Below are 27,522 nucleotides of genomic sequence, written 5' to 3'. Positions count from 1 at the left end.
CTCAGTGGTAGTAGTAAACGTTCAAATACTCCATCTATTTTAACCCGCAAAAGATTAAACAACACGTACGAAGAAAAATTCTACGTAACTTGTGGGGAAAAATCTCGTGGAAAAAATTCGTCAGCCATGCGATATAGAATTTTAGCACCGCGTGGAAATGTCGAGAGAGAAAAGGATTGGGAGGAAATGGTAACAACACGGCCGAATCTGTCAGCCTAGTTCTTTGATCTACGAGGCCAGTGTAGTAGTAGCATTCAGTTGCAACGGCGTGAAAAGTCTCTCGTTCTCCACGCTCACTTCCCTTTTGACGCTGTGTACGTATATGTGTGCACAGCTTCGTTTCCTCCCTATCCCCTACCGTGGTCCTGAGCGCTTCTCGGTGAACCAACCCCCACCATCGGATCGCGGTGTATCGAACGGTCTATGACGTCATTGAACTTTCTGTGACGTCATGCCAGTGGTTCTCAACACCCACGATACCCGGGAGGAAAGTAACTTTTCTCGGCCGTGTCATCGACCAAGCTAGAAGCCTCTTCGATGGCTCTCCACGATACAAACTGTACCGAAACGAAGCAATCGTATCGAGATTAAGTGAATCGATCGAACGTCTCGAAGAAAGAATGGAAGCACGTTTGAGCACCATCACGAGAGCATCAATTTTCGAAGATGAGTGTTGTCACTGAAACTATTAAGCCGAGATTGATGCCCTATTGAGAGGACACAATTTCGTGGTAATGGGTTTGTGAAGGATTCATAGGGGGCGGAATATGTTTACTGAAAGCGAATATTCTCCTCTTTGGCGATTACGTTTTAATTAACCGGCGTATGAAAGACAGAAACGGGAGGTAGTTGAAAAAAATGTGCCAGTAATGCACACGTGTACGGGAAAATGTTAAAGGTAACGAATAGATTGGATTAACAGATATGGAAGGAACAAGTTAGACTAACTGTGAATCATAGAATTTGCAACGTACGTGGTATCTGTCGTCATCCTCGATAATTTCGATTGTAACTCGCGTGGGCAGTCTGTGCACGTGTTTATCAGGAACGGTGGTTGAACGAGATACCGGAGGATGTACAGGTAGGAAAGCAGTGCCACCAACCCCTGGGGACCATTGATCTGACATTCCCTGCGGTGACGTCATGCTCATCCAATAGAAACGGGTCAAACGTCACGAAAAATGGCTATGCTCTTACGACGTTGGCTACGATTCAAGGATGTCGACTTTTTGTATCTTTCTCGAATCATTTACCAAGATGAGAAGTCGCTGTATTTCACTTTCATCAATCGACAGTCGTCTCCCTATGTAACTCCATATATAACTAAAATTTCAGGTTTTGACAATTCGAACGCACTCACATTTCTCAACTTTTTAATGTATCGGCCTCTTAGTTTCATAATTAGTTAAATTACAGCTTTGAAGATGTAAAATGAAAATAGTCTGACTCACAGCATTATTGATTCTCAATCTTTCAATCATCGTCAGACCCTATCATTGTTGTTCGATGTAAACTTTAGCGATAAATTATTCGTCGCAAATAGATATTCTTTCACGATACCACTGTTGGGATCTGATATATGACTTATTAATGCAAGCGCGTTTTGTAACACAGCAATCATATAAAATGTCCTATACATGTGACAAAATTGCCATACATTAAGATATGTCATTACTTTCCATTATTCTTTATGTATACCCTAACTTTTCGTAGTAATAGTATCTTTATTTGTTGCTAAATTACGTTTCTTTAATTATTTTTTGTGCATTGCTTGGAACGAGCAGTTATGTTTCCTGATATCACATACGATACATCTTTTGCCGTAAAATAATAAACGAAACAACCAGACGAATTCCAGTCATAAAATTTACATATACGAATTCATTGAAAAATTTAAGCTTAATTCAAGAGAAACTGACACTGTCCAATTTCGTTTTCTATCAAATTGCAAAGCGTGCCTGGTAGACGTACACCGGGAGATAAAGGGAAAGAAGAAAGGAGTAGTGTACTCTGGAGAGGTCCTCGCAGCAAAAGAGAAGACTACTAAATTGCTTGTTTCTGGCAGCGTGACTCGTGAGGAGGTAACACGCCGGATTTTCAGAGATATTATTACGTAACGGCACTCTTTTACCCCTAACTTAGGCGCAGAAGAACCTCTGGGCACTTTTGTTCGGAGGCCTCGTTATTTCGAGGAGACGTCAGAAGCTCGTACTCGTTACCAACCCTACATTGAAACGGCCGGGCTGCGACACATAAACCGGAGAGAGAGAAAAAGAGAGAGAGAGACGAAGATTCACGGATTTTTTTCGGTGCGCGCGGTCTCCGAGTGCGTTCTTTTGTATCTATTTCTTCCCGCTTTAATCCGTGTAGTTGAAGTTAAAGGCAGCGCTCCATCGATTCCAAATCGAGAGGCAATGTCAATTTTATGACTGACGTTCACTGGTAATCAGCAAAATATCAAAGTGACTCACGGTCTTCTGGACCGGCATTGCGAGGGCGTATATCTACTCTGACCTTTTGCCTGCCTCTGGGATCAGCCAGTTTTGTACAACTAACACGATAGAATCCGATTTAGTATTACGTTGCACTCGAGAGTGGTTAAGTAGATAAAATCAGTGAGGAAACTCCAATTTGGGAATAATAATAACTGGGAAACCTTTAATAAGGGGAAACGAGGAAGGGAATCGACGAAAGCATGAAATTATATACAATAGGTTTTCGAATCTTGATAGGAAACCAAGGAACCGTATCTTATACTCTTTTCTTTCTAAACCTCTTCCAAGGCAGAATCATTTATTTTCCAGGAACTCCTCAAGGCTGGCTGCATACAGGTGTTCCTTGATAAATTGTTGATGAATTATTTAAACGGGTCATGGAACATTCCGAGCTTCTTCTCACAGTGGATCGCAAACTAGGTACTCCTATATATTAGGTCTTCCCGACCATGCGCTCATCAATGAATGGCCACGACTGGTTAATTAACCCATCGCGACCACGTCTTTAATTATCATATGCTTGAATACCAAATAAAGGGGCGACCTAACCTAATTCCATTCCACGAACGAATCAGCGAAAACGATGGTCACGAGAAGGAAGCTAGGCCAGTTAACGAAGGAAGGAAAGAATTAGAATCGTCGCTTTTACACACGGGAAAATAATCAGCCGCCTAGTGAAAAGAGCTCGGACGCTTATCTGCGTCGATTCAGAGTTCACTAACCCTAATATTGCAGCGGTACGTCTACGGCTAGATGGAACTGGTATTCCAAAGGTAGGAAGAGAAAGGGGAGAGGAGATGTAGAAAAAAAGGGGCAAGAAGAGGTTGGGAGCCAGGTGGAAGAGAGAACCGAAGAATAGACCGACATCAGCGAATCTACCGAACAGTCATGCGTTGTGGGTGAGCAACGTGCTCGAGGGGTTTGGGGGAAGGAAGAGCGCAGATTCCGTCGTTTCTTCCCGGGTGGTTCCATCCCTCCTCCCTTTATCGATCCTTCTCCAGCAGAGCAGTAGCGCAACATCGTCGCTAGGAATCAGCAACGGGGACCATGTACCACCTCAGTGGATACCCGGCCACTATGCCGACAGAAATGCTTCGATTCTAGCTTTTACGTGCATTGCGTCACGCACTCCCTAGTTGCATAGTCACGCGTATGATTGATTCGATGAATCCTTTACTGATCGGTTAGTAACAGTCAGCGGAATATTTCAAGCAAAATTTCATAAATGAACATCGTAATAAGGTTCAGAACTTTATTGCCATAATTTGTTACGCGGGTTATAGATTCGGTAGTTAAGGGGTTGAGGGTAATTGATGGAATAAAAATGATAATGGTATATGTCAAAATATTGAGAATTTGGGTTTAGCTATCTATTTCAACTATAAAGGGTATCATCCCTTCAGTTTCATAATTAATTAACGCGCAACCTCATTCTCTTGTCACGATACGCTGTTACGGTCTGAAAAAGTATAACGAATTTTCATAATTACAATGGATTGTCATGCACCGTTATGATACTCAGTATTTACCCTTCGATTAATTATCGTCAGAGTACCATTTGTTACAGGTTATAAATTCGCTTAGATTTAACAAAATTTATTATCAATCACCTTTTACAATAAATTCCAGTACGTTTACCAAAATTTATTAACAACCCTCAAGCACTACGTTAGAATCTTTTGTATAGGATAAAGCCTCGCGACAGTTATCGTCAGAATTTATCATTATGGGTCATATATTTCCCTATAAACCTGCGATAGATTCCAGTAGATTTAACGAAATCTCTCAACAAACACCCTCTCACAGTACCATGCTTAGAACGTATTACACAAATGAAAGGTTCCCACCAATCCTCGTCAAAATCTATTCTATTCCAGGTTCCAAACCTACGAAATAAATTCTAGTAGATCGGTCAAAATTTCCGACAAATCCCCCTCCAATAACCTAAACCTACTCGGGTTTAACTCGCCTGGAATATAGCCAGAGCTCTGCACCCGAGCCAACGCCAAGAAAGAAACTCGGAAGGTAGGAACGCTCGCACAGGTAGAACCGAACCTGTGTAGATGCGCAGTGCATGGATGCGCCTTCGAACAGCAGCGGCGAGAATCGTGAACCAGAGTCGCGTAGTTGCAACCCTGTGGCTCGTACGCGCAGGCGGTCGAAGTTCCTCGAAGACCGCCAAAAAGTATCGAGGTCGGCCGGCTAGTGGCGGAACGGGCCGAGTTGCGGCGGAAATTGCCGGGCCGCGACGAACAGCCACGAGCCAGACCCGTTGCGCGGTTTGCCTCGTTGCAGGCGCACAGTGCAGCCGCCGGTAGAAGCAGCCTCGCAGTCGCTGCTCGGCGATGTTTCAGCTGAGCTGAGCGCACGAGGAACGCTCGTGTCGCCGGCGCTGGCGTTCGTCTCTCTTCTCGTGCTTTTTTTCGCTCGTTTCTCGCCGCCTTTCCATTCACCTTCACGCGCACGTCCCCGATTAACCCCGTGGACACCGGGCTCTGGCGCGATCCACCATCGAACGAAACCACCGACCACGACGTAAGTGCTCTGTGACAGTTATCACGGTGTTGCTTAGATACTATACTATACTCCCATTTTTTCGCTGTGACACGATGTATATCATACGATTGATGTTCGAGAGTCGAATTGAATCGGGAAAAGGTAGGCAGTGTAAATAGGAGCTGTTTGGTAGAATCTCGTTTGGTGAATTTTTGGTGGAATTACATACGAGAATTGGTTTATTACGGGGGATCGTTACGTGTGTCAATGGTTAGATTGAAAGCTCGAGTTAAGTTAAGGGGTGGGTTTGTGTCAGTGTTTGTTACGAATTGGCGGCTTTTTTGCGATGTGTTATCGCTGGTGCCTTCGACCAATCGCCGGCTGTGTTTACATATGCGGTCGAATCGCTGTGCTCTATCCTTGACGATGAACGGCCTTCGTAACTTCGCCTCGTAAATTCGCACGGGCTCGTAGAAACGTGTTGTCGAGCCTAATCAGGTAACCGCTTGCTGAAAATGTCGCGACGATCATGTCGAACGATATATGTATGTCAACGGTGTACATATCTTGCTCGCACCACAGGCATTCGAATCATTGTTTATCAAAACTATACGTCCTACAGTAATCGAAATATTGCTATAAATTGAAATAGCAAAGTAGGATATTCGAGTGTAAAAATAAAATTCTTATTTCTGATCCTCGTTAACATTTCGATAATTTAATGGATGTGGCAGTCGCAGCGGGACGATGACTAGTTGTTTATCCGTTTGTTTAATTAAAGTCTTGTATCCGTAATACGGTAAAATTGTGCACGAAACCGCGCGTTATTTCTGTCTGCCCAACCCCTCTCAGCTTGTCTAAAGTTACACGTTTGCTGCAATTCGATAACACTAGGCTAGCGTACTCGAAACGTTAATGATACTACAATGGAACTTAATGAATGGTCGATTCGTGTTCTATTCGAAGCGTTTTTCCACTAAAACGCGTATAGGCGTCGATGACGTTTCGCGACCAAATCAGAAAACGACCCCCCTCCCCCGTCCCCCCCCTTTGTGTGTGTGTGTGTGTGTGCGTGTGTGTTTCTCTCTGTCACGGCATCAGGTTTCGCGTGGAGTCACGTGAGGATGAGGGAAAAGAGTGGGCAGATCGATTCTAATCGTGCAACACACGGCACAATCGAAGTCGGGCCAACGGTGAACAACAGAGGGAGGAAAAGTGGCATAAAAATAGAAGTCAGAGCACAGGACGTGTACTTGGCCGTGTAGCCTATGCGATACGATGTTATCCTGCCGCGGTGGGTGTCCTTGTTCTTGCGACCGCCATTACGACATGTCAAGGCGAGACGCATATGTACGTGTAATATTAGATCGAGCACGATAATCGTCGTGATAATAGCGTAATAATTTTTAACAGCGCGGTTCGAGGTTCGACCGTTTCTCGACGATATCTTCTTCCTTGCGTCCCTTCTCCCCTTCCTTTTTCTTTTCTTTTTCCTTGGAATGTCTGGAGAAATTTGTGTGGAATTTATTGTGTATATATATATGAGATTATAGCATAAAACATTTAACTTTTAAGGATTGTATTTTGTTGCATTCTAAAAGAGATACGGTTAATTTAGATAGTTGAAGTTACATTTACATTACAGTTGAAGATACATTTGCAGAGGTATTTATTGAAGAGAAAGAAGATTTAGAAAAATGATGCAAGAGAATTCAATGTTTCGCGTATTAAGAGCTGGTATGCATATATGGTGTTGTGTTTCTCCTTCTTTCTCCTTCTTTTCTCCCTCCCTTTGGAATTTCCAAAGGAATTTATTCAGATGTTTATAGAGTATTGAATGTTATTTCTTCAATCATCGCTATAATAACATACAATTTCTAAGAATATTTTTGATACGACTGCTCCTTGACATTTTTCTTCTTCCCCTCAGCTTTTCCTTCTGTGTATTAGATTGTATATAACATTCAATGATTTCTTACAATTCATGCTTCATTGAATTTTAAAAAGGATGACTTTAATTAAAAAATATTAAAGTTATACATATGTATGTGGAAGAGAAAATTCTCCGCTTTAAAATGATATGTAATAGTGTATATTCAAAAACAGAAGTGTTCATTAAAAAAAAAAAAAAAAGAAGATTGAGAAAATTGATACTATAAAGTAGAACACTTTATATGGTAGATCTTAATACTTATAGCGCTGTCTTTTTTCTTTTTTTACTATTTTTCATCCTCTTTTCTCATTCAAATCTGCGTCAAATTTTAAAGAACTACAAATTGTTCATATCACGCTGCCGCGTTTTCTCACTTATCACTTCATTTTTTCCCGGCTAAAAGGCGTAAAAGTAGAGCCGCAGTATCCGTGCAGCCGTGCTCGTTGGAGTTTTTTTCGGAGTCTGGGAAAAAACGCGTGAACTTGCCCTTGCTCGAAAAACAGCGAATCCCAAGGTGGCGTGCGTTTCTACGGTGTCGGATGTACAACGTCAGTCAATATATCGACTCATTTCCGATAATGTATTGCCACTCGAAGCGATAACACGTACAAAAGCACACGCTTAGATTATGTTACACGTACACGACACGTCGAAAACGCCTTGCCTCGTATCGAATTTCTTACTCGTTTTTTTTTTTACCTTTTTCGAGATACTGCAAACCATGTACCAACCTTTTTTAATGGCTCGTTCAATTGCTAGTAGAACAACGCGCGTTCTATTTGATACGTTTTCTTATCTCGAGAGAACGGTATCGAGTTTCGCGTATACACTTTACACGCTATTATCTTTACTACGGTTAGGAAGACCGCGTCCTTTTTTAGCGAGCCTTGTTCGATTTGGAATTGTTCCATAGTCCACAAACACGAAAATGAGTATTTGCGAAACACAGAGAAAATGAAGTGTAAATAGGTTAAGTTAGATTAGTAGATTTCTGTTCCCATTGGTCAAATGACCCATTATTTTTTAGATTTATTCGTGAAACATGAATGTAATCAGTTTTCTATAATTATTGATAGGACAATGTGATTCATTATGACATATATTATTAAATCGTTAGAAACAAATCTCGCTAATTAGTAAATATGTAACTAACCTTTAGACTTTACAAATTTGGCTATGTTAGTAATAGTATGAATCTGTATAAGCTACATCCACGATCTAATCGAAATCGTAAATGAGACCACCGTAAATTTTTCATGTTCGGGACGTAAGCAAATTGACAGAAATCTTATGAGATTTGAATTTTGTGTGGTCCAGTAACTTACTCTAAAATTAGAACATAAGGAATTATTGGTATTCCTAACTTGGCTTTCTACGATTACGACTCCTTTTTTCTGCCTTTGATCTACTTTTTTCATAGCTGGATTCCTTTCTGATGGCGCTGCATTATTTTTTTTCATGGTTGGAAATCCTTCTTCATTTCCTCCTGATGCTCCTTTCTTTTTTGCTGTTAGAATTCTTTCTTCAACGTCCTTGCACTATTTTGTGTAAATGGAGTTCCTTTTTAGATTTTTACGTCTCACTTCTCTCTTTTTTTTCTAGCCGTAGAATTCCTTCTCTAACGTTCTTGTTTTGTTTTTATGTTTGCAGCTATTTTTTTTAAAGTTTCTGCGCTGCTTTTTTTAATCGATGAAATTTCTTCCTAATGTTTTCGCATTGTTATTTCTATCACTAGGATTCCTTTTACGCCTCATTTTTACACTTTCTTTTTCTAGTATTTCCTGCTTGGTGTCTCTACTATCTTTTTAGTTACTGGAAAATTCTTTTTGATTGTTCTAACCTCCTTCCTTTCTTTTTTCCATTGTAATTTGTCTCAGTACTCTTGCATCCTTTTCGTTTCTTCAATCTCTCTTTCTTCTCAAGTTTAAAAGTTCCATCGATGCTAGAACTTTTTCTCTATATTCGAGAATCCTCATCCTGGTAGAATTGTTTCAAGGAATGCGGAAATTTTTCCAAGTCGCAGTTTCATCATGGCAAAGCGTATAGCAAGAACTCGGGTGATAAATTAGTTTCCCCATTTCGTTAGTCCCCAACCACCTTGATGATCATTATCCATGATAGCAGAATCTGGAAGAGTAGTGCTACAACACTCCTGAGATATACAGCAATCAGATAGTTGCCAGGAACAATTTTTGAGAAAGTGACCCACTAGTAACCACTGGTTGACCACAAAGGATGAACGTCGTTCTCTTCAAGTAATCGACTAGAAGGTAATTGATAGCATATATCAGCCCTGGACACCTTGACAATGGCAGAAAAATCGAACTCGAGAATGGAGGTTTCCCTTGAAATATTTGCTGTCACCCATTCTTCCATAAACGTAATCTGATTCATACAATTTGTTTTAATCATCCAAAAGATGTCTTTTTTTCTATAAATTAATTGGGTACTTCATATTTGTGATTCTGTATCTTAATAAGAAACACCCACTCAAAAGTCTCCAGACAGCTATTACCTATACTAGCTTCACAGTTAGAAGAAGTTGTGTATGTCACAGAGACATCAGGAATTGGTATTTAGATATATGACAGTAACATGACAAAATATGGCAATTAATATTTTTAAAACTCAAATGCAATTTAAAGTTCCTAATGTATGTACATTGAATACCAAAGTTTTATTAAAAATAGGAAACGCTGTAAGACCTTTATATTACAAAGTTCATCAATCACTGGAGATGCTGCATCATCTAATCTTCTTACTCTTACGTAAATAATTGATAAATAAATCACAAAGATTATAATGAAGCAACGTAGCTTCATATTTTTTCTTCTATATTTATTCAACCACTTCGATGTACAAATTAATAGAAATCTAGGAAGATTCAAGTGACTCAGAATCTTCAAGTTAGATAAAGTACTATATCTCACCTTAGTTCCAAGCTCCATTAAAACAATATAGAATTTTACATGCTATCATCATTGTTACTAAATCAATGGATAGTAGCATTACTCGATGTTTTAATTCAAGATCTCAAGATACCACGAAGACTACTATTATCCTAACGCCACTGATAGAGACGATAGCAGCATCTCGGGTGCAAATTGCAACGATGCAAGGGTACACGACCTAGCCACGGGTGACGTAACAGCTCGCGTATTTCTAGAGCAGCTGGTTAAGAATAGCACGGCAAGTAGACGGCTGAATTAAATATAGTCGGTGAACGACCGGCTAGCACAGTACGAAATTTCATTGAAGTCACGGAAATCCGTCAGAACATTGTCCAGCTGATAGACAAATTTTTTCGAACCACCAAAATAATCAATACGTGGGATCAATGAAACGTCGATTGTCATAAGAGGTTACATATGAGATGCTGAGAAGCGACGCTGATCACTTTCTTTCGACGACGATCACTTTCGACGCTGAACTGATAATGTTAGGGAAAATTACAATTACCAGCATGATTTTTCAAAATGTACCTCGAAATTCGCGATTATTTATACACATGTACATAAGCGTTATTTATACATATTGTATACACACACATATATATTTCTGCGTGTAATAAACAAATTCATAGAAACTAGTACTCTGCTTCCTGAAGCGTTGAATATTAATTATGGATCTGACTAATGAAATTGTGAGCATCCTGCAAAATGGAGTTGATCAATGACTTCTGAAAAGCACATATGGTGATTCTAATGAAAGGCTTCGAATTCTTTTTCCTTTCAATTTTTCCAATAACCAAAGCATCACGGAGCAGAAGATAGGGCATTGGCATATCTTCCCTTGCTTTTTTATTTTTTTTTACTCTAATCACTTGCAACAGAGAACTGTTCCATTCCACGTATTTCAGGAAGACATTAACGAGGATTATAAATATCGGGAAACGGGGGAAGAAATACAGATGACAAGGGACGTGGGATTGTAAAAAACGATTTGATGGAAAACCAATACCCAATAGTCATCTCCCGCTGACCTAGAACTCTTCCAGCTCGCCTGCTGAACTTTTATCAGTACATTGAAATTCTTCGCGAAACATATAAAAATTCCGATCACTCTATAAAGAATCATTCCCGAGATCTGCACACAGCATTCAGTGAATTCTTTCTTTTAAAGACTGATAGACTACAGTGGCTAACGAAAATATTCAAATATTTACTACAGAATATTTTTCTCGATATATTATGTGCATTAAATGTCGTGACCAGTGTAAATGAGACACGACTATCGTGACTATGAACAGTAACGTTCGAAACCATTCCGAAAATGTGTACAGAAGTTATAATATAAAACATTTATTGCAAGTATACACTCAGTGAAAAATTGAGTAGTAATCTTAAATATACAACTGGTACTACAAATGGTTTCACTATACATCGTTTTCTTGTTCGCCTTGTTAATAAACTGCAGACATTTATGGAAATTCATATTTTCACGAAGATAAATAAGTAAGTGAAATTTAGGTAGAAAATTTGTCTATCTACCAAATATCGTAACAAGTATTCTACTTTGCATATATTTTTACATATTAGTTCATTCTGTATATTTTTACATCTTCAAATTTTACAAAAATATGTACAAATCTGCGATCTACTTATTAACAACGAATAATGGACTGTTCAAATACATTGATGGTCTTTGCAAAGTCTATGCTTGCAATAAATATCTTGTATTTTCCACGTGCATTCTCAGTTTATTCACAATATAATTACGATAGCCGTGTGCCATTACAGTGCCAATAAATTTCAAAATGTTTTTTATAATATATACATATAAAGCTTCTAGGAGTGTTCGTACACTTTCGCCAGCCACCGAATGTACGAGCATGTAGAAGTTTTTTAACGTTGAAGAGTCAGTGTTGCGACTAATTAAGCGTTTCGAACAAATGATCCATTATGAGACTCGGAGAGCTGCGTTTCTCTTGTCAACTGCATTCCGGCCAATTGAAATGGTAGCCGCGTCGTTTCAATATCCTCGATGAAGTACAATACGCCGGTACAACCTATTGTCCGACACGGTAATAATCGGATGCGATGTCATTAATTAATCAGCGCCGAAACGATTTCCCTTTGACGCGTGTTTCACTATACAAGACGCAATGCGTGTACATAGTTGCGAACAATTAGAACACTCGAAGGAGTTATTTTCCAGTGGTGTGAATAATCATGAATGGCTGGATTAATTTTCCTAAGGAGCAATCGATATAGAGAAAGCAATCATTATGAGATCGTCGAATACAGTGATGGATAAAAGAAAATTCAAAATCGATACACTGTGAATTTTAGTAATTTTTGTAGTAGACTAATCTTTTTACCATATCCCTTAACAATTGTTTATTGTGTGATGTATATTATACTTATTCATTGCTCTTATTAGATATAAATTTATAGCGCTTTCTTATATTTTTAATTTCAATTTTATATTTTTAATAATTTTTATATTTCAATTTTGCTTTCATTTCAGCAAAAACAGAGAATTTGTAATGTTTCAACATGAAATTAAAACCAGGCATCATGCATACCAATTTTGTGAAGATATTTTCTAACGTTAGGAAAATATAATTAGATCGAAGATGATCGAAAGAACGTAGCAGGTTTAAGTATAACGATGAATCTAATTTTTTTTTTTTTTTTTTTATTCATTCACTCGATTCCATTTTTCTTCTTGTCTTGTGAATATCGATTTTAACAATATGTAACAACCATACTAATTTTCGAATTTCTCTGTTTTAGATAATCAATCATGCCGGTGGTGCCAGCTTTGGCCGAGGATGCTGGCCAACTGGAGGACCTTGACGAACCTCCAGAGCCTCGTGTTCGCGGAGGAAGCGGAAGAGCCAGCCTGATGAAACCCCTGGTTGTTCTCGCGCTTCCTGGCATGTATCTCTTCTACAAGTACAGCCAATATAGAAGGGAACAACGCGAATTGTCTCGAAGGCGGGTCACCGAAAGGGAGCTTCAGCATCTTCATCATAAGATCGTAAGTAATTTGGATTTTAATATTAGTGTTCCTGTCCAATATTTAGCGAATTTAAATGAAAGATGAATTTAATATGAAAATGTAGAGTACTGTACAATACAAAAGTCTTGGACCATTGATTAAAAAGGAAGATATCGTTATTACGAATGAATGTAGAAATACTCGAGGACTCTTTTGTACAATAAATTATCAACTGACAATGCGATCAAATATTTAAGATTCTTGCGAAAGAAACCCCCTTTGTAGGTGTATGGTACTGTACCTACGAAAGTCTTGGACCATTTATTAAAAGGAAATATTTCGTTGTTACGAATGAATGTAAAGATACTCGAGAGATCTTTTGTACAATAAATTACCAACTGACGATGCAATCCGATATTTGAAATTCTTTCAGAAGAAGCTCTCTACGAAAGTGTACAGCATTGTACAAAAGTCTTGAATCATTTACTGGAAGGAAAGGTTTTGTAATGATATATAAATGAATGTAGGGATCCTTTAAATAATGTATCAACTAATGATATTTTATGAATTGATAAGTTACAAGTACGTAGATGACTATGGCTTCTTATAATCTTACGTCAAATAAGATCCTCGAATAGCTTGTAATTCGTAAAATTCGTAAATTTCATTTACTATCACCAAGTCTGCGATTGTCGTGCAAATTGTCGCTTAATTGTGCCTACTTTTTGAACAAGTATTTAATGTGCGTATTTTAAGAATCTTTTAAAACAGAAGGATTTATTTCTACGTAGAGAGTATTCATAAAAATATCACCTAAATCATCTGTACATTTAGATACACATACAAAGAATATTATCGCTACAGTAAACTACACTAAAAATCAGAGAATTCATAGAATATCTCCCATTCCGCTTAATAATCTTTTTATGCGACTTTCTGATTCCACCTGTTGTGGCTTTTTCACGGTTCTGTCGTCTGCATAAAGAAAGGACGACTTGATTTCTTCGTTCGAAATAGCGCAGCTTCGTCCAATGTTCATTATATTTTCATCGAGTTTCGGCAAGTGAAGAGAACGCCTCCCCTAAATATCCAGAGTATCGTCGATTCTCTTCTTTCAATGAACCTGTGCCCTTTCGTATAATCGTGTTGCATCGTTGTTAAGAAGCTTTCAAAACATTCACGCGATGATTACCTAGGGACGACAGCTGGGAAGAGGCGTATCTAAACACACGATATCCGAGAAAGTAGACTCGAAAGGATGAGACAGCCTTTACTATGGGAAAGCAAGGGAAAGGGAAGGAGGGTTCAATTACCCGAGGTTAACGCGATCATCCCTCACTCGAAAGCCTCTGTAACACCTCCGAAAGGCTAAAGCCATTTATTACTGTATATTTCCAGCCGTATTGAATGTCCTGTTTTGCTCACAGACCTGCCTTCAATTTTATATCCCAACACATAGCCTTTTTACTTTCTTCTGTGTACTTTGTCTTTTAACGTATTTTTAGGATTTACAAGCATTGCATTAAATTCATCTATGTCGAGTCCAAAGCAAGACGATTTTGGCTACAAACTCCGTAACACACAGGTCGTTCTGAAATAACGTAAGCTGTTTGGAAGATTTTGAAGCATCGCACTAAATTGGGTACTCGGAACAAAACTGGCAATCTATCACCAGGCTAAATGCCAATAATTAATCAGACTTGCTTTTTCTCTTTGAATCGTTTTAATCGCGAAAAACAGGCCACGATAGTCGCACACGCTGAACAAATATCGATTTCAGCATACCCAGCGTACTTAATCTCCCAACTTAAGACTCTGATTTGTATCACGCTCCGATCGTACATCAGAGATTCGATTTCTTCTCTTCCTTTAAAGAACCGACGATATTATCTTGTGTACTCTTGAACTTACGCCCAATAGCGTTTTATGAAGGCAATTTGTCCGACTCTTAATAGGCGAACTGAAGTTTCTGCATCCGGAGATAATTATCGTAAGGTCACCTTGGGAAATTGCCTCTATCCAGCAAAGTTGAGTAGGTCAGTCGCAGTTTTGGCATGGTACGTGGAAAATGAAAATGGAAAAAGTGTCCCTGTCAGGATGGATGCCAAGCAGCAATATTCACGGCCTCTGGATCGGCGACTGGTCGGATAGCCTGGATATTTGGTTCGGTTACTATGGCCAACATTTCTGTCCCACCTAACTGGAATTTCTCGAATCCATTTAGCCACCGTCACCACTCTGATTTACTGCCTGTCTCGATTCCTCCTGTCGGTGACTGGAAACAAGGATATGATAGGAATATTCCTATCGGTTCGAATGTTCGATTCGTGAATATTATGCGGACTATTCAGCTGGTAGAAAAGGGAACACGGTAAGATAGGGTTATTCGAGACAAGTTTATACATCTCAAAATTCAATGTTCAACCTTTTGCAGGGAATAGCGAAGCTTGTTGTACGCAGTGAGAAGAATGCGGATTTTCGTGCATTAATGGAAAATGTAAAAGCGCAAAAAGTACAAAATTCATATATACTATGCAAGGATATTGTAAAGTATTCCAAGCAGAGTGTTGTAACGAACATGGGTGAAACAAATTTCTACTTAGATATCATCTTTTTGATTATAAAGATATAAAAATGCATAGAAATTCGCGGTCTGATTATGAGGAACTTATTTGTCTGTAATATGTAATAACGAAAGAATTAGAAAATATCGTGACATTTTCATATTTGTTTCTAACTTTATCGATCTAATCGTGATAATTGTGTCTCGTTGTAACGTTAACAAAATTTCAAAACGTTTCGTACAGCACAGATAATATATTCATAAAAGACCTCTATAATTGCTCGGATACTTTCACGAGCTACTGTATCTTCGTTATTTCTTCTTTCTCTGCGTTTCAAGGGAGTAATTTATGAAAATGTATCCGCACTCAAAGGGTTAATCAGACCCTTCAGTCACGAAAGTTCCAGTGGAAAATCGAATTGGTCGTGGACCCGTTGCTGGAACTCGCGTGTCGGTAAACGACGACTGGGAGAGCCTTGGAATTTTTCGAGCTTATCGCGATATCCAGCCTGCTGCGACCTTAATAACCAACCTCGGGATCATTAATGACTGCAACAAATCGTTAGATTATCGGCACTGTTGCTAGTGCAGGTCTGCTTTTGTAATTTTTGAAATATTCCAAACGCGCTCGCGTGCGAGTAAACGCTCGAAACCGATGCCTGTGTGTGTGTGTGTGTAGTGATCGAAGAATGGGTCTTGACCTTGCATGTGTAGAAACCCTGGCATTGATCATTTCGCCACGTGAATTGTCCGATCGTCGAATAGAATTTACAGTCTCTCATTATCGAATTAGGACCAGCGAAAACTTCAAACATTTTTCCTACTTTTAATCGGATTGGGACGTGTAGATAGTTCAGGATAAATCACTTAAGATTAGAATCTTAAATGGCTCAGTTCTAGAGAGAAATGTCTTAAAGAGAATTTAAATGGGTTTCAGGGGTAGCGAATTTTTGTGTAATAAATTTCTTTATAGATCACTGCATAGAAACCATATAAACGACGAATGATATCTTTTTCAATCACATTGTCGTCTGAATCATCATTGTAATGTGACTAGTGAGGAACAAATGACATAACTTAATGCTAAAATACAGTTTTTTGATGGAAGTTTACCTCGCTTTACGAAATGGATATATAAAAATAATTTTCATAGCGATTGGCTGTCTCTTTCCCTACATCTTCCTTGGATTCTTAGGACAAGTAATGTTTCCGTTCTTAATGGATCACATTTTCATGTAATTAACAAATTCCAGTAATAAGAGGGTATGAAGGCTCTCGCGATATATTGGTAAATTCTGATAATAAACAAGCATTTATAGCCATTTATAAAGATAAAGTTTTTAGTTTTGAAGACGTTTTAAGCAAGAGTCGACATAGCTTTTGGACCTCGAAGCCACGAGACTTGATCCTGAAACCTCAACCTTGACAGTAGCACGTGGAAGTGACCAGGTAAAAGTTGCTGGAAAGTCAAGTCCTTCTTGCTGGTTCGAAGGACTTCGTAACTCAACTGGCAGCTAGACATTGTGCCAGATAAGGTGCACGCCAACTCCGCGTTAAGATCGCGATCACCTGGTGTACGTGAACCTTAACGTCGTTCGTCTGACCTGCCGGAATACCTTTGCTACGTGAAAAAAGGAAAATAACGGGTTTCCTTCCCATTAACAGTCGGCCAATTATGTATTTGCAAATTTTTCTTGCCACTTTCCATTTCGATTGGTCATTTTATTAATGAACCAGTTTCTTCTCTTCTTTTTCTTCTTTTTTTTTCAGTAAAGTAATACTTCGTAATTGCTTTAGCCTTATTCCAGCGTTAGAAACTACTAACATTCATTCCAGTAACGCGTTTAATAAATTCACTATTATTAGAGTGCGACTATTATTGGAGTTGCATTTCGTCGAAATACATAGAAATTAAAATGCAACAGTTGTACCAGTCGCGCTACTTAAATAATTGAATCGATGCACCATATGCAGTGGTGAATTACTACTACTACTACACGGTATCATCTGTCTACTGGTATTTTTAACTTTCTATGTCGCGTTGAAAACATTCTACGTACGTTCTATGTAAAGAAAATAAAAGAAAAGAAAACAAAATAGCTATTTGATTGAGCGAAAATAACGAATTACGAATATGTAAGAAATATTTATGTTTAGAATAATTGTTATCGGCTGTTAAATATCTAAAAGAAAACCGGCGATAAAAATATTCCACCGACATAATTCAATACTTGAAGGGTTCAGATAAGCACATCCAATTAATTTTCCTAAAAAAACTATACTTCTTGTTGCGTGACTAGGTCCTACGTTATACTCCTTCATCTCATTGGATAAAATTTTCCGTAACTTAGGAATTTTCTTAATCTTAACCTGCTGCTCGATTACACAGAATACACACACAGAATCCCTGTAACTTCGTGTGAATAACTAACCTCGCAATATTCTTAGCGTTGAAGTTACATCTTGTCGAAAATTGCAGTTCAAGAGGGTCTCTATTGTGACCTTATCCGAAGCTGGCGACGTAACGCACGGGTGGCGCCAATGAACTCTCCCTTTGTGACAATGAACCGAACGGTAGTGTATATCCTGTGCATGTGTGGGTCGTGCCATTTTTAGAGCGCTTTCGTGTTAATTTCCTCGAATGAAACCAAGTTAATTAAGGAGAGCGGACGAAGAACAAAGAGAGAAAAAAGGAAGGAAGATAAGGAGGGAGAGAAAAAGTGGAAAGAATGCAGCCGACTGGCCAATGACCTGAAAGCAGTCCAGCTTTAAGGGTTGATAATACCATTAGACCGACCGCATGAACCCCCATAATGCGCAGACCTTAGAAATGCCGATCGATGCAGCTTTCTGCTTCCGTTAGATTACGAGGCTTGTTCACTTTCCAGAACACAGGTTTCGGCGATTATCTCTATAATCGATCAACGTTAAGGTATTTTAACTCTTTGTTTTTTTTTCTTTTTTGACAGGCAACAAGAAAAGTCTTTAATTAAACGAAACAGTTAGACGAGTATTTTCATCGTAAAATAAAAAGGCAAAGGAAATATCGATCGTGCAAGAGAACATGCTCCATCGTGGAGAGTATCTTGAACATTCTCCATTGCATTTTTCTCCTGTCTCGTGCTATTGTTTTAAAGCGATGACCGGCGAAGATCGGCCTCGCTCCTTTTATTGGATTCCAGGCAGACTTGAATACGCTCCAGTGGGGTTGCTCGCAAGAAAAACTGTTGCTCGAACGTCCCGGGATGAATATCCCCGGCTGCATTTTCTCGGTACTCGTTGAATATCGCATGTGTTCACGCCACGTTCAACCCAGCTCTCTCGAATACCAAGCGCATTCTAGCTGATCCATTCCTTTTTCTTCCGTATTGCATGTGTATTTTTTTTATCTTGTACAATTATTCATGAAACGTGGGTAGTTTCTTTCCATTTACAATTAATTAAATGGCTGGGGACATTTACATAAATTTGTAGCTCTATGTATATAATTCAAGAAGTGGAATTCAAGCAGAAATTTATTTCGTCCACTGAATATTATAATTATTATACCTTGAATATTTAATATGTTTTCGCGTATTACATGCAATCTCTGCGTTTTCGCATCCCGAAATTTCTCCTAACTCGATTTATCGTTGAGCGTACGAGTGTTTGTATGGGAGTGTGAAAAGAAGAAAATAGCAAGAATCAATGCGTTGATTAATATTTTAAAATAAGAAGTTTTGCAACGTGCACAATAATGTAATAGCGCAAACTGTAATGCGTTCTTCTTTGGAAGAGTATGGGTTAATTACTATTCTCTAAGTAGTATGTGTAGTTTCATTTATGTATAATGGAATCCTATTTGCCGATAGCTCTCAATGGTGCCACAAAAGCTATATGTAGCATGTAGCAACCCAGTATTCTCCTTAAGAATTACCTTGGGACGTATCGTCATCCATTATAGTCATTCTTTCTATTTCTCAACCTGTATGTAAAACTTCTTTAATCTACGATGCATCAAAACACGTGTTTTGGTATTATTGTTGAGCATACGTTTTAGATACCTGCCATGTCTGTATAAAATATTATATTCGGTACGTAAAAATACTTCCCACTGCTCTTTTTTATTTTTCTAATTATTTTATCGTGAACCTATTATTTCCCCCATATCACATTTGTCTTATAACATGAAATATGAAATAAAATATTAAATCCAAGATTAAATATTAAATTCAAGATTAAATATGAAATAAAATATTAAATCCAAGATTAAATATTAAATAAAATTTGCTTGAATGTACATCAAATATGTTTTGCGTTGCGTGCTTAATACTTATGTCCGCCAGTTTATCTTTATTATTTGAGCGTTTTTAAATAAATAATTAAATCCAACGATTAATAGGAATTTCCAATGAAGCGAAATAAATTGATAGTTCGGTAGTTGAATATTCCACAGGCCTAATTACCACTGGACCTAGCTCTCAAACAAGAGCCTCTCAACCGTGCACTTGGACGTTGGAGTAATCTTAAAAATTAACGACGTTGTTGTAAAGGATGTTCGCCATTTATCTTCGTGTTTCTGTGCTGCGTTTAGAACGATAAGAGTGGTTCGTAATGATCGTCAAAATGACATTATCCACCTGCATGCACGTATTTTCCTTTATATTCCATTAAAGCAACACTCGCGTCAGTTGAATTTCCACATTCGCAACGAAGGTTAAATTTATTTAAGTATCTGACTATTATTTCGCAGAATTTTCCACGAAATTCATACAAGCTACTTCGATGAAATACAAGTCAAGGGAGGTCGACACGTATGATTCTTAATTTATCGCGTTTCTCTGGCAACTCTAAAAAATATCTTTTACAAATTTTCCAATATTTAAATATTCACTGGCAGAGTATGTTCGATAACAGAAATTTAAAAATTCAGCAGCAAAAATGAGTGGAGCTAGATGTATCGTCAGATAGTTGAAAAACAACCATAAATAACGATGAATATTATATTGAAGCACGAAAACTTGAAAACTTTTCTAATATCTTTCTTCGATACGTGTTACGGAGTATTTTTGAACGAGAAATTTACCCTAGGGAAAGAAGAGGAAAGTTTGTTAGCTTTCACGTGGATGGAGGGTAATCATGGGACGTTTAAAACGCCCACGAAATCGGATTACGAGTTTGAAAGCGTTCTTCGTTTCGGATCTCGCGACAAATAGTCCCACGCTACTTGTGTAACCGAGCATTTCGGTTTAGAATTTCTGTTATCTAACTCCAGAGGATTTTCCAGTTCCAATTTCGTCAGAGTTTAGAACCTGCTTCGAATATCTTCGTTGAAATTTTTGGAATAGACACGCTGCGATACATCGACGGATATCGAATTGAAATCGTAAAATTTCACCGAACATAACTTAATCTCCGACTAAAGCTTGGGATGCAATTCGATCACTAACTGAAACTACTCTGTATAATTTCGATGTTTATCTAATCAGTTAAATTCACTTTTTTGTACTCTTTGGATCTCAGATAGATTTTCATTCGACGTTATTTTTCGGCTAGATAGTTTTGCAACATTTTCTGACGCGAGATAGAAGCAAACGAATTTTTAAAACGTACCGAAGGTTTTATATGAGATTACACAATCTATGAGTCTTAATATTTTCTTATATATACGTTGAATTTATTTTGTGCTATTTTGCAATGAAGTAGTTGTGAAAAACCTTTGAAACTAAAAGCAAAAATAATTCATGGTGGTCTTTAAAATTTTCAAAGCGCCTTAAAAGTTTTAGATCGAATCGAGTTTAAATTAAATTTCGCAATCACCGGATCGTAATGTCTTTCGACGTATTGTCATATTTTATTCCATATTATTTCGCAGCTAGTAAAAAAGAATTTCCAAGTTAAAAGTAAGAGAGAAAGGATGCCGAGTTTCTTAAAATTTCCAACTCTTGGAGCTCGCTGAGAGTTTCGGATAAAATCGGTGAATCGACACGATAAAATGTTGTCTAATGGAGATTCGTTCAAGCTGGAAGATATAATTCGGTGCTTCCGTGACGATGCAACTCTCCCTGTTGTCGTTAATGGCCGCCGAGGAACTTCCTGCGAAATTGCAACGCGTGAGTGGATTCGCAGCTATTGTCTGGTTGCATCTTCAAGGATGAATGAAACTGTACCACGTATAATTCACCGTAATGGAAGGAAAACGGTCGGTAGAATGGAACTGCGAGACAAAATGGGTTTGGAATAGGGTGAAGGGATGAGAAAAAAAAAATTATGATTATTCCGAGCGCTACAATTTTCTCAAACTTGCCGTAAAACCGGTACATTGGAGACCAATTAAAATTAACCTAACCTCGAAAATAACGAGGCTTTAGAAAATCGCGTTCCGTTGAACGAAGCTTTTCAAATCGGAAATTCATCTCGATTTCATGAGTTCGACGCTTTTCGGAGAATCAGAAAGGGGACAGAAATAGCGTGGAAAAAGATCGAAGCTGGCAAGCCCGGTGCAATTGAAACGAAGAGTTTAATTACTGGGAGGCGAGATTTCTGGACGAACTACAGCACACGGCAGAAATAGAATAGTCATGATATTTCAGTCTGCCTTCAAGCTTAATGAGGCTCTATGTATAAGCAGACTGTGGCGTAATTTGTCTTCGTGGTGGAATATGGTAATACCATAATCGTCGTATCTATAATTAAGATTATAGTAAGGTAGGGTTATTGGAGTCGCCTAAGCCACAACATATTGAGATGCAATCTTGAAGTTTGCACAGAGTATACAAGTTTGTATATCACGAGACACCATTTAATATACGATAAAAGAATAAGGAAATACCGTGTACTTTAGGTGTTGCAAAAAAAAAAAAAAAATATTAAAAATGAAAAGATGGTGAATTTTATGTAGATACTTTATTTAATTGTGCAGGCAACGATGCTATTGATTTAGAAGATGATGTTTTTTTAAATATAGTTCTTATGCAGACGATGTGAATATTAAAGCAACTAAAAGATAGAAAACCTTAGGGATCGATACTGATATTGAGCATAACATCCCTGCTGCTGGGGAATGAAAATCAGAATTGTATGGAAAATAACAAACTACCGACATTAGTTCTGCATAAATTTCACGGTGAACAACTTTGTTAAATGTAGCGTTACTTATCTTGTTTTATGTTCAATGAGTAACAGCCAGTCTGTATTACACTACCTATTACACTGTAAAGTACCTCTTCGCCTACAAATTTAGAGCGAACTGTTTACTGTTACAAGCGTCTTTACGCTGATAGCGGAGCATGACAACCTATTCTGGCGAAGATGAACGTTTATAGACCGGTCTCCAACCGGTAGCAATCTCCAGAGACTTGTTACATTTCCTGAACGTTAGGCTGCTGTTTCGTTTCAGAAGATACATTAAATGGACCATGGAGGAATACACGAAGCAACAAGATTTCTCAGTTTCTTTCCCTTCGATTTAAGGACGAGAAATCTGTGATCAATTTCATGGAAAAATTTCATGGAAAAAGAAGCAAAGAAATCTTTATCTCACGTGTGCGAGTCGGGCGAAGTCACACGGAATGACATACAAAATTATGAGAGCAACCGGATGAGGAGACTGAAAAAGCGGAGGATGAAGCGTGACACAAGGGATGTGGAAACAAGTGGTGGCACGTGACGAAGGATCACGTCATTTATGGAAAGCGTTAATGAGGCGTTACTGCCTCGAGCGTCACTGCCGGCTGCGTAAGTTTTTCCTTCGCGGAAATAATCACGTGACGTCACCAGAACATACTCGACATGGTCACACATTAATCTTCCAGCAGAGTGAAATTGTACCATTGTTATTCATGTAAAAAAGTCCCAATGGAATAAAGCACAGAGTTCGTAGAAGTCAGTGAGATTTATTTAAGAAGCTAAAAAACACGCAGCATACCTTTTAACGTTCTGCTGCTAAGAGTTAGTGAGTATTCTAACCGACGAAATGTTCGCAAAATCATTGATTTCCACTAGCCCACGACGCGGTACAGGGGAGGGTTTAATTTATGACACCGTCGAGGGTCAAGGCTTCTGATAAGAAGACTGAGAAACACTCTATTCCATTTATCTTAGAATTGTAAGAATTGTCCATACAATTCCAAAAATTTCTATGGAATTCCATACAGTTCTATGCAATTCTGTATAATTCGTCCAAGACGTATATATATATATATCGTATACAGCTATATAGAATTAATAGAATAACGTACACATATCTCACAAACTCTGTTCGTATTTCCATAGAATTCCATAAAGTTGAATGCAATTTCATACAGTTGCAGTTTTAAATGTTTCATCCAAGCACTCAGCTATCAAAAATTTCTGACATATACGTACCTCACACAGTATATTGGTATTTCCATGCGAAAGCTGTCTAGAAGGGTAAAATTCTCAGCTCCGAAAGTACATAACTCATATCGTAGAAACATGATTCACTTCCAGTTCCGTTAAAAAATTAGATTTCACGTGGCGTGCAACACGCCAGGAAACGCTGAGTAAAGAGAGGGTGGCCGAAGGGGTAGACAACCCCTTGGACACACGAGCTGTTCCAGGAACACAATCGTGTACAGACGGAAAGTAATGCAGCGGGGGCGGAATAACGCATCGACTGGTATCGTACTGACGTGTTCATAATCTGAGCCGCCAAGAACAAAGGAACAAAGGTGGAAATCGATACTGAGCGAGTTCAGATAGGCGTCCTGTCTCTGCTCTGGAGAGAGGTTCCAGACATTTCGTGTTTCGTTTTCTATTTCCGCGGGGGACAATGCACCTTCATCGATGCTGGATCGAAGCCTCGATACACCGCTGTGATTTGAATGCAGCCGAGACTGCGCCAACTAGACTTCATTCCATTCCATCGATTTCAACACTGTCACTGACAGCGATAGTAAACCCAATAACGTTATGATGTCTCATTGGAATCAATTTGCTGAGAAATTTCCGGATACTTTTCATCGATGCATCGATGCAAGCTTTTTGTTATCGTGAATATTTTTTATTTTATTATCCAATATATATGTGCATATTTTATTACTTAATAATTATATAATTATTGGATTCGTTGATATTTTGCCAAGAATAGCGTATGTAGGGTGAATTTGAATCCCTGTAATGATATTACTATCATCAATATATATTATATTTAAAACTCCACTTATTGGATTTCACTTCGTTTTATTCTGGGAAACCTGCTCGCTGTGATGAACATAGTCAGCGATTTCGTTAGAATATATCAGGCATTAATATTGTATTATATTAATGTACGATGGAAATTGAACTCGATATATATATATATAAAATTAAAAAATTCATAAACTTTCCTCTACAATGAAATACGTCATGAATTTGTTATTTATAAAATCAAGATAATCGGTGTTCTTCCAAGTCCTTATCATTATGTCATTTCCATGTATTTGATGTTTCATTTTTTTTTCTAGATAGCTATTATGTATCGATCATACATCACAGATCTTCGCAAAGAAGGAACATATTTTTGAATAGTAATTTTGTACCTCACTTAACATTTAGCAAACCCAATCTCACCTTATCGATCCTAGTAACAAATTTCTATGTAAGGAGAAATATGCGACCGCTGGTATTTTGAGCTTCTCGGAAATTAGTCTCGAAATAAATTTCAATTCGCTCAGTCAGAAAGCTAAGCATAGATTTAACGGGTACAACATTAGACTCTCTGGGGGATATTCGAGGTGGAAGTGAAACGTGTCTTAAAACCACAGAGAATTTCCCCGGCTCCTAGATATTCTCTTGTCGTTTCACTTATTGAGTCGCCACATAAATAACCTGTGCTTTTCGCGCTTCTGGAAATCTGCTGCAGGAAATGAAATTTCGACTCTAAAACCAACATCGACTCTACACTTCCATTTACCAATACTGAGATTTCCTACTTTCTTCACACGGAATTCGAATGTTAAAATAATAAAGAGACGATCAACAGATCAGAATTTTGTGCTCGAGCAAGATCAACGATTCAAATGAAATAATACCGTTTCGGACGAGATAATAATTCTTAAATGTTTGAATAATTTCTTAATGAATTTTCAAGTTCGCTTAAGTTTCCATAAGTATTCCGCTACTTACAGTCTGGAGCATACTTTCCAACACTTGGGCTTAAGTTCCTTTTATAGTTGAATCTCGTGGAAGAATTTTTAAGTTCACTTAATTGGAACGTCAGGGAAAGAACGGACTAGCTTACGGCGAAAAAGTGGAGTTTCTTCCGATAATTCGAACGTCTTCGATCAGACTTTGAATGATCGCCGTCAGCGAAACTTTAATTAAAGAGCCATTAGCGTCCATAACAACAGGGATAATCGGTTTCTCGCGCGAAACTCGGCTTCGTTTTCTACAGAAGGTGACGAGAACACAGCTGGTCACGACACTCGTGGGATTTCCATGACAGCGGAGAGAAATGTGGTCGAACGTGGACGATACGCTGCACGTTCGTGTCCGGTCTTTACAACCGGTGGTCTTTCAAGACTAGGGTCATCTATAACCCTGGCCATAGGTCGTCGATCGTTATCGACCTGTCAGTGGTGAATTTTTTAACGTACATGCCGGGTTGACTGACCGACAGTACAGATTGCAAGATTTCGCGTGCAGGTACACTCAGCGCTTATAAGTATACGGACATTTTGATCGATTCATAGTAGCAGCGCTTACGTGAATTTTCCCAAAGTGTACAACTAGTGGAGAATTAATGAATAAGAGCGAAACTTGAATCATCTATTGATAAACGTAGATGCGATATATTACAATTAAGTACAAGATTTGGTAAATTCATTTTGATATCCTATCTACTGTGATTCACAAGAGTATTCGAATACTTTAAATGTATTACACGAAACTTTTCAAAATTAATAATAATTGATACAATCAGATTATATCATATTGATAAAATTAGAAAGCAAGACAAGTAAATAGTTACTTTAAACGTATAATTGACATTAAAAATGGTCTCGTTAAATACCGAGCTGTATTAGTTATATAATTAATGTTCGAATGTGAAGGTTTATCGATGTAATGAGTAATATAAAGGACAATTGACTGCTCAAATAATTCACGACGAAATAATGACTAAATATTTAAAAACAGGCCGAAGAAAAACAAAGATGGCACGCAGAAAATGATGGAACTTCAGATTTCTTCGGTTTTAAAATAATATGTAGATAATATATAGAATACTTTTGAACAATTTTACACATACATATAATACCCATTTCTGAGCTTAAAAAATTGATTCTTCTCTTTGGTATCCACTCGTCAAAAATAACAATACTTCGCTTGAAAAAGTGTCATTCACTGTATTGCAGATAATTCGGTCGAGGTAGTCTGAGGAAGAGGAGTCGGACAAACACAGTTCACCACTTTACATAAATCATTTCATCGATTCCTCGGAATTGCACTCTATTGTGAGCTACGTCTACGATTCATCTAAGTACACCCTCGACTACTTCTCAAGACACGCTCCTCGAGTTTGCTTGGACTCTTTTTTCTTTGGTCCATTTTCTTCTATTCGTAGCTCAGCTAAATCGTTAACAAATTTCGACCGGTATTTGGATAATCGTTTTAGACCACCACCGTTACGTAACCACCTTAGGAAAGTCTCTACTATGCGCTTCCATCGACTTTTCGAGAGCACTTCAGACCACTCGAACTCTGGATTCGTTCGAAAATACCAGATACTAGCTGATTCGATGCACTCGCGGGTAAACATTTGGATTTTAGAGTGGCAGCTTTTCGAAACTTCTGTTTTCGCTCTCGGGATACCAAAAATTCTGATCGGAAAATTCAGTCGTCCTTGAGATAAAGGAGAGGTTGAAAGAATCGTTAACAATAAGCGTTGTAAGAGGTTCTCGTTAATTTTTAATTATCAGGAAGGGAGAAACTAGGCTGATAGCACGATGCAATTCAAGCTGGTTCGATTTCTTTCGTGCTTGGAAATGACTGCACCCATTCTCCACACGAAACCGACGCGGAAAACGTTGCTGCTGAAAAACTAAGAAAAGCATTGTCTCGCGTGGATGCCTGGATCATTGGAAAGTATCCACGCTCTGTGCGTTCTG

General features: G+C 38.3%; 1 protein-coding gene across 2 annotated transcripts in view; it reads left to right on the top strand.

Annotated features, from left to right (window-relative positions):
- Positions 1–4,684: 4,684 nt before the first annotated feature.
- LOC100642385 (fl(2)d-associated complex component) overlaps positions 4,685–27,522 on the top strand; it is a 49,936-nt gene continuing 27,098 nt past the window's right edge. Inside the window, exons 1-3 of one of the 2 annotated variants that reach the window (XM_003400533.4) lie at positions 4,685–5,030; positions 12,394–12,523; positions 12,663–12,909. In XM_003400533.4, coding sequence (XP_003400581.1) covers positions 12,673–12,909 — 237 coding nt within the window. In that variant the 5' untranslated portion in view covers positions 4,685–5,030; positions 12,394–12,523; positions 12,663–12,672. The remainder of the gene's footprint in view (positions 5,031–12,393; positions 12,524–12,662; positions 12,910–27,522) is intronic. The other variant, XM_012316136.3, reaches the window with a different exon arrangement.

The sequence above is a fragment of the Bombus terrestris genome, chromosome 14 (genome assembly GCF_910591885.1).
Source record: "Bombus terrestris chromosome 14, iyBomTerr1.2, whole genome shotgun sequence".
NCBI classification, from domain to species: domain Eukaryota; kingdom Metazoa; phylum Arthropoda; class Insecta; order Hymenoptera; family Apidae; genus Bombus; species Bombus terrestris.
The sequence above is the reverse complement of the archived record's forward strand: the minus strand, read 5'-3'. Positions and strand labels throughout refer to the sequence as shown.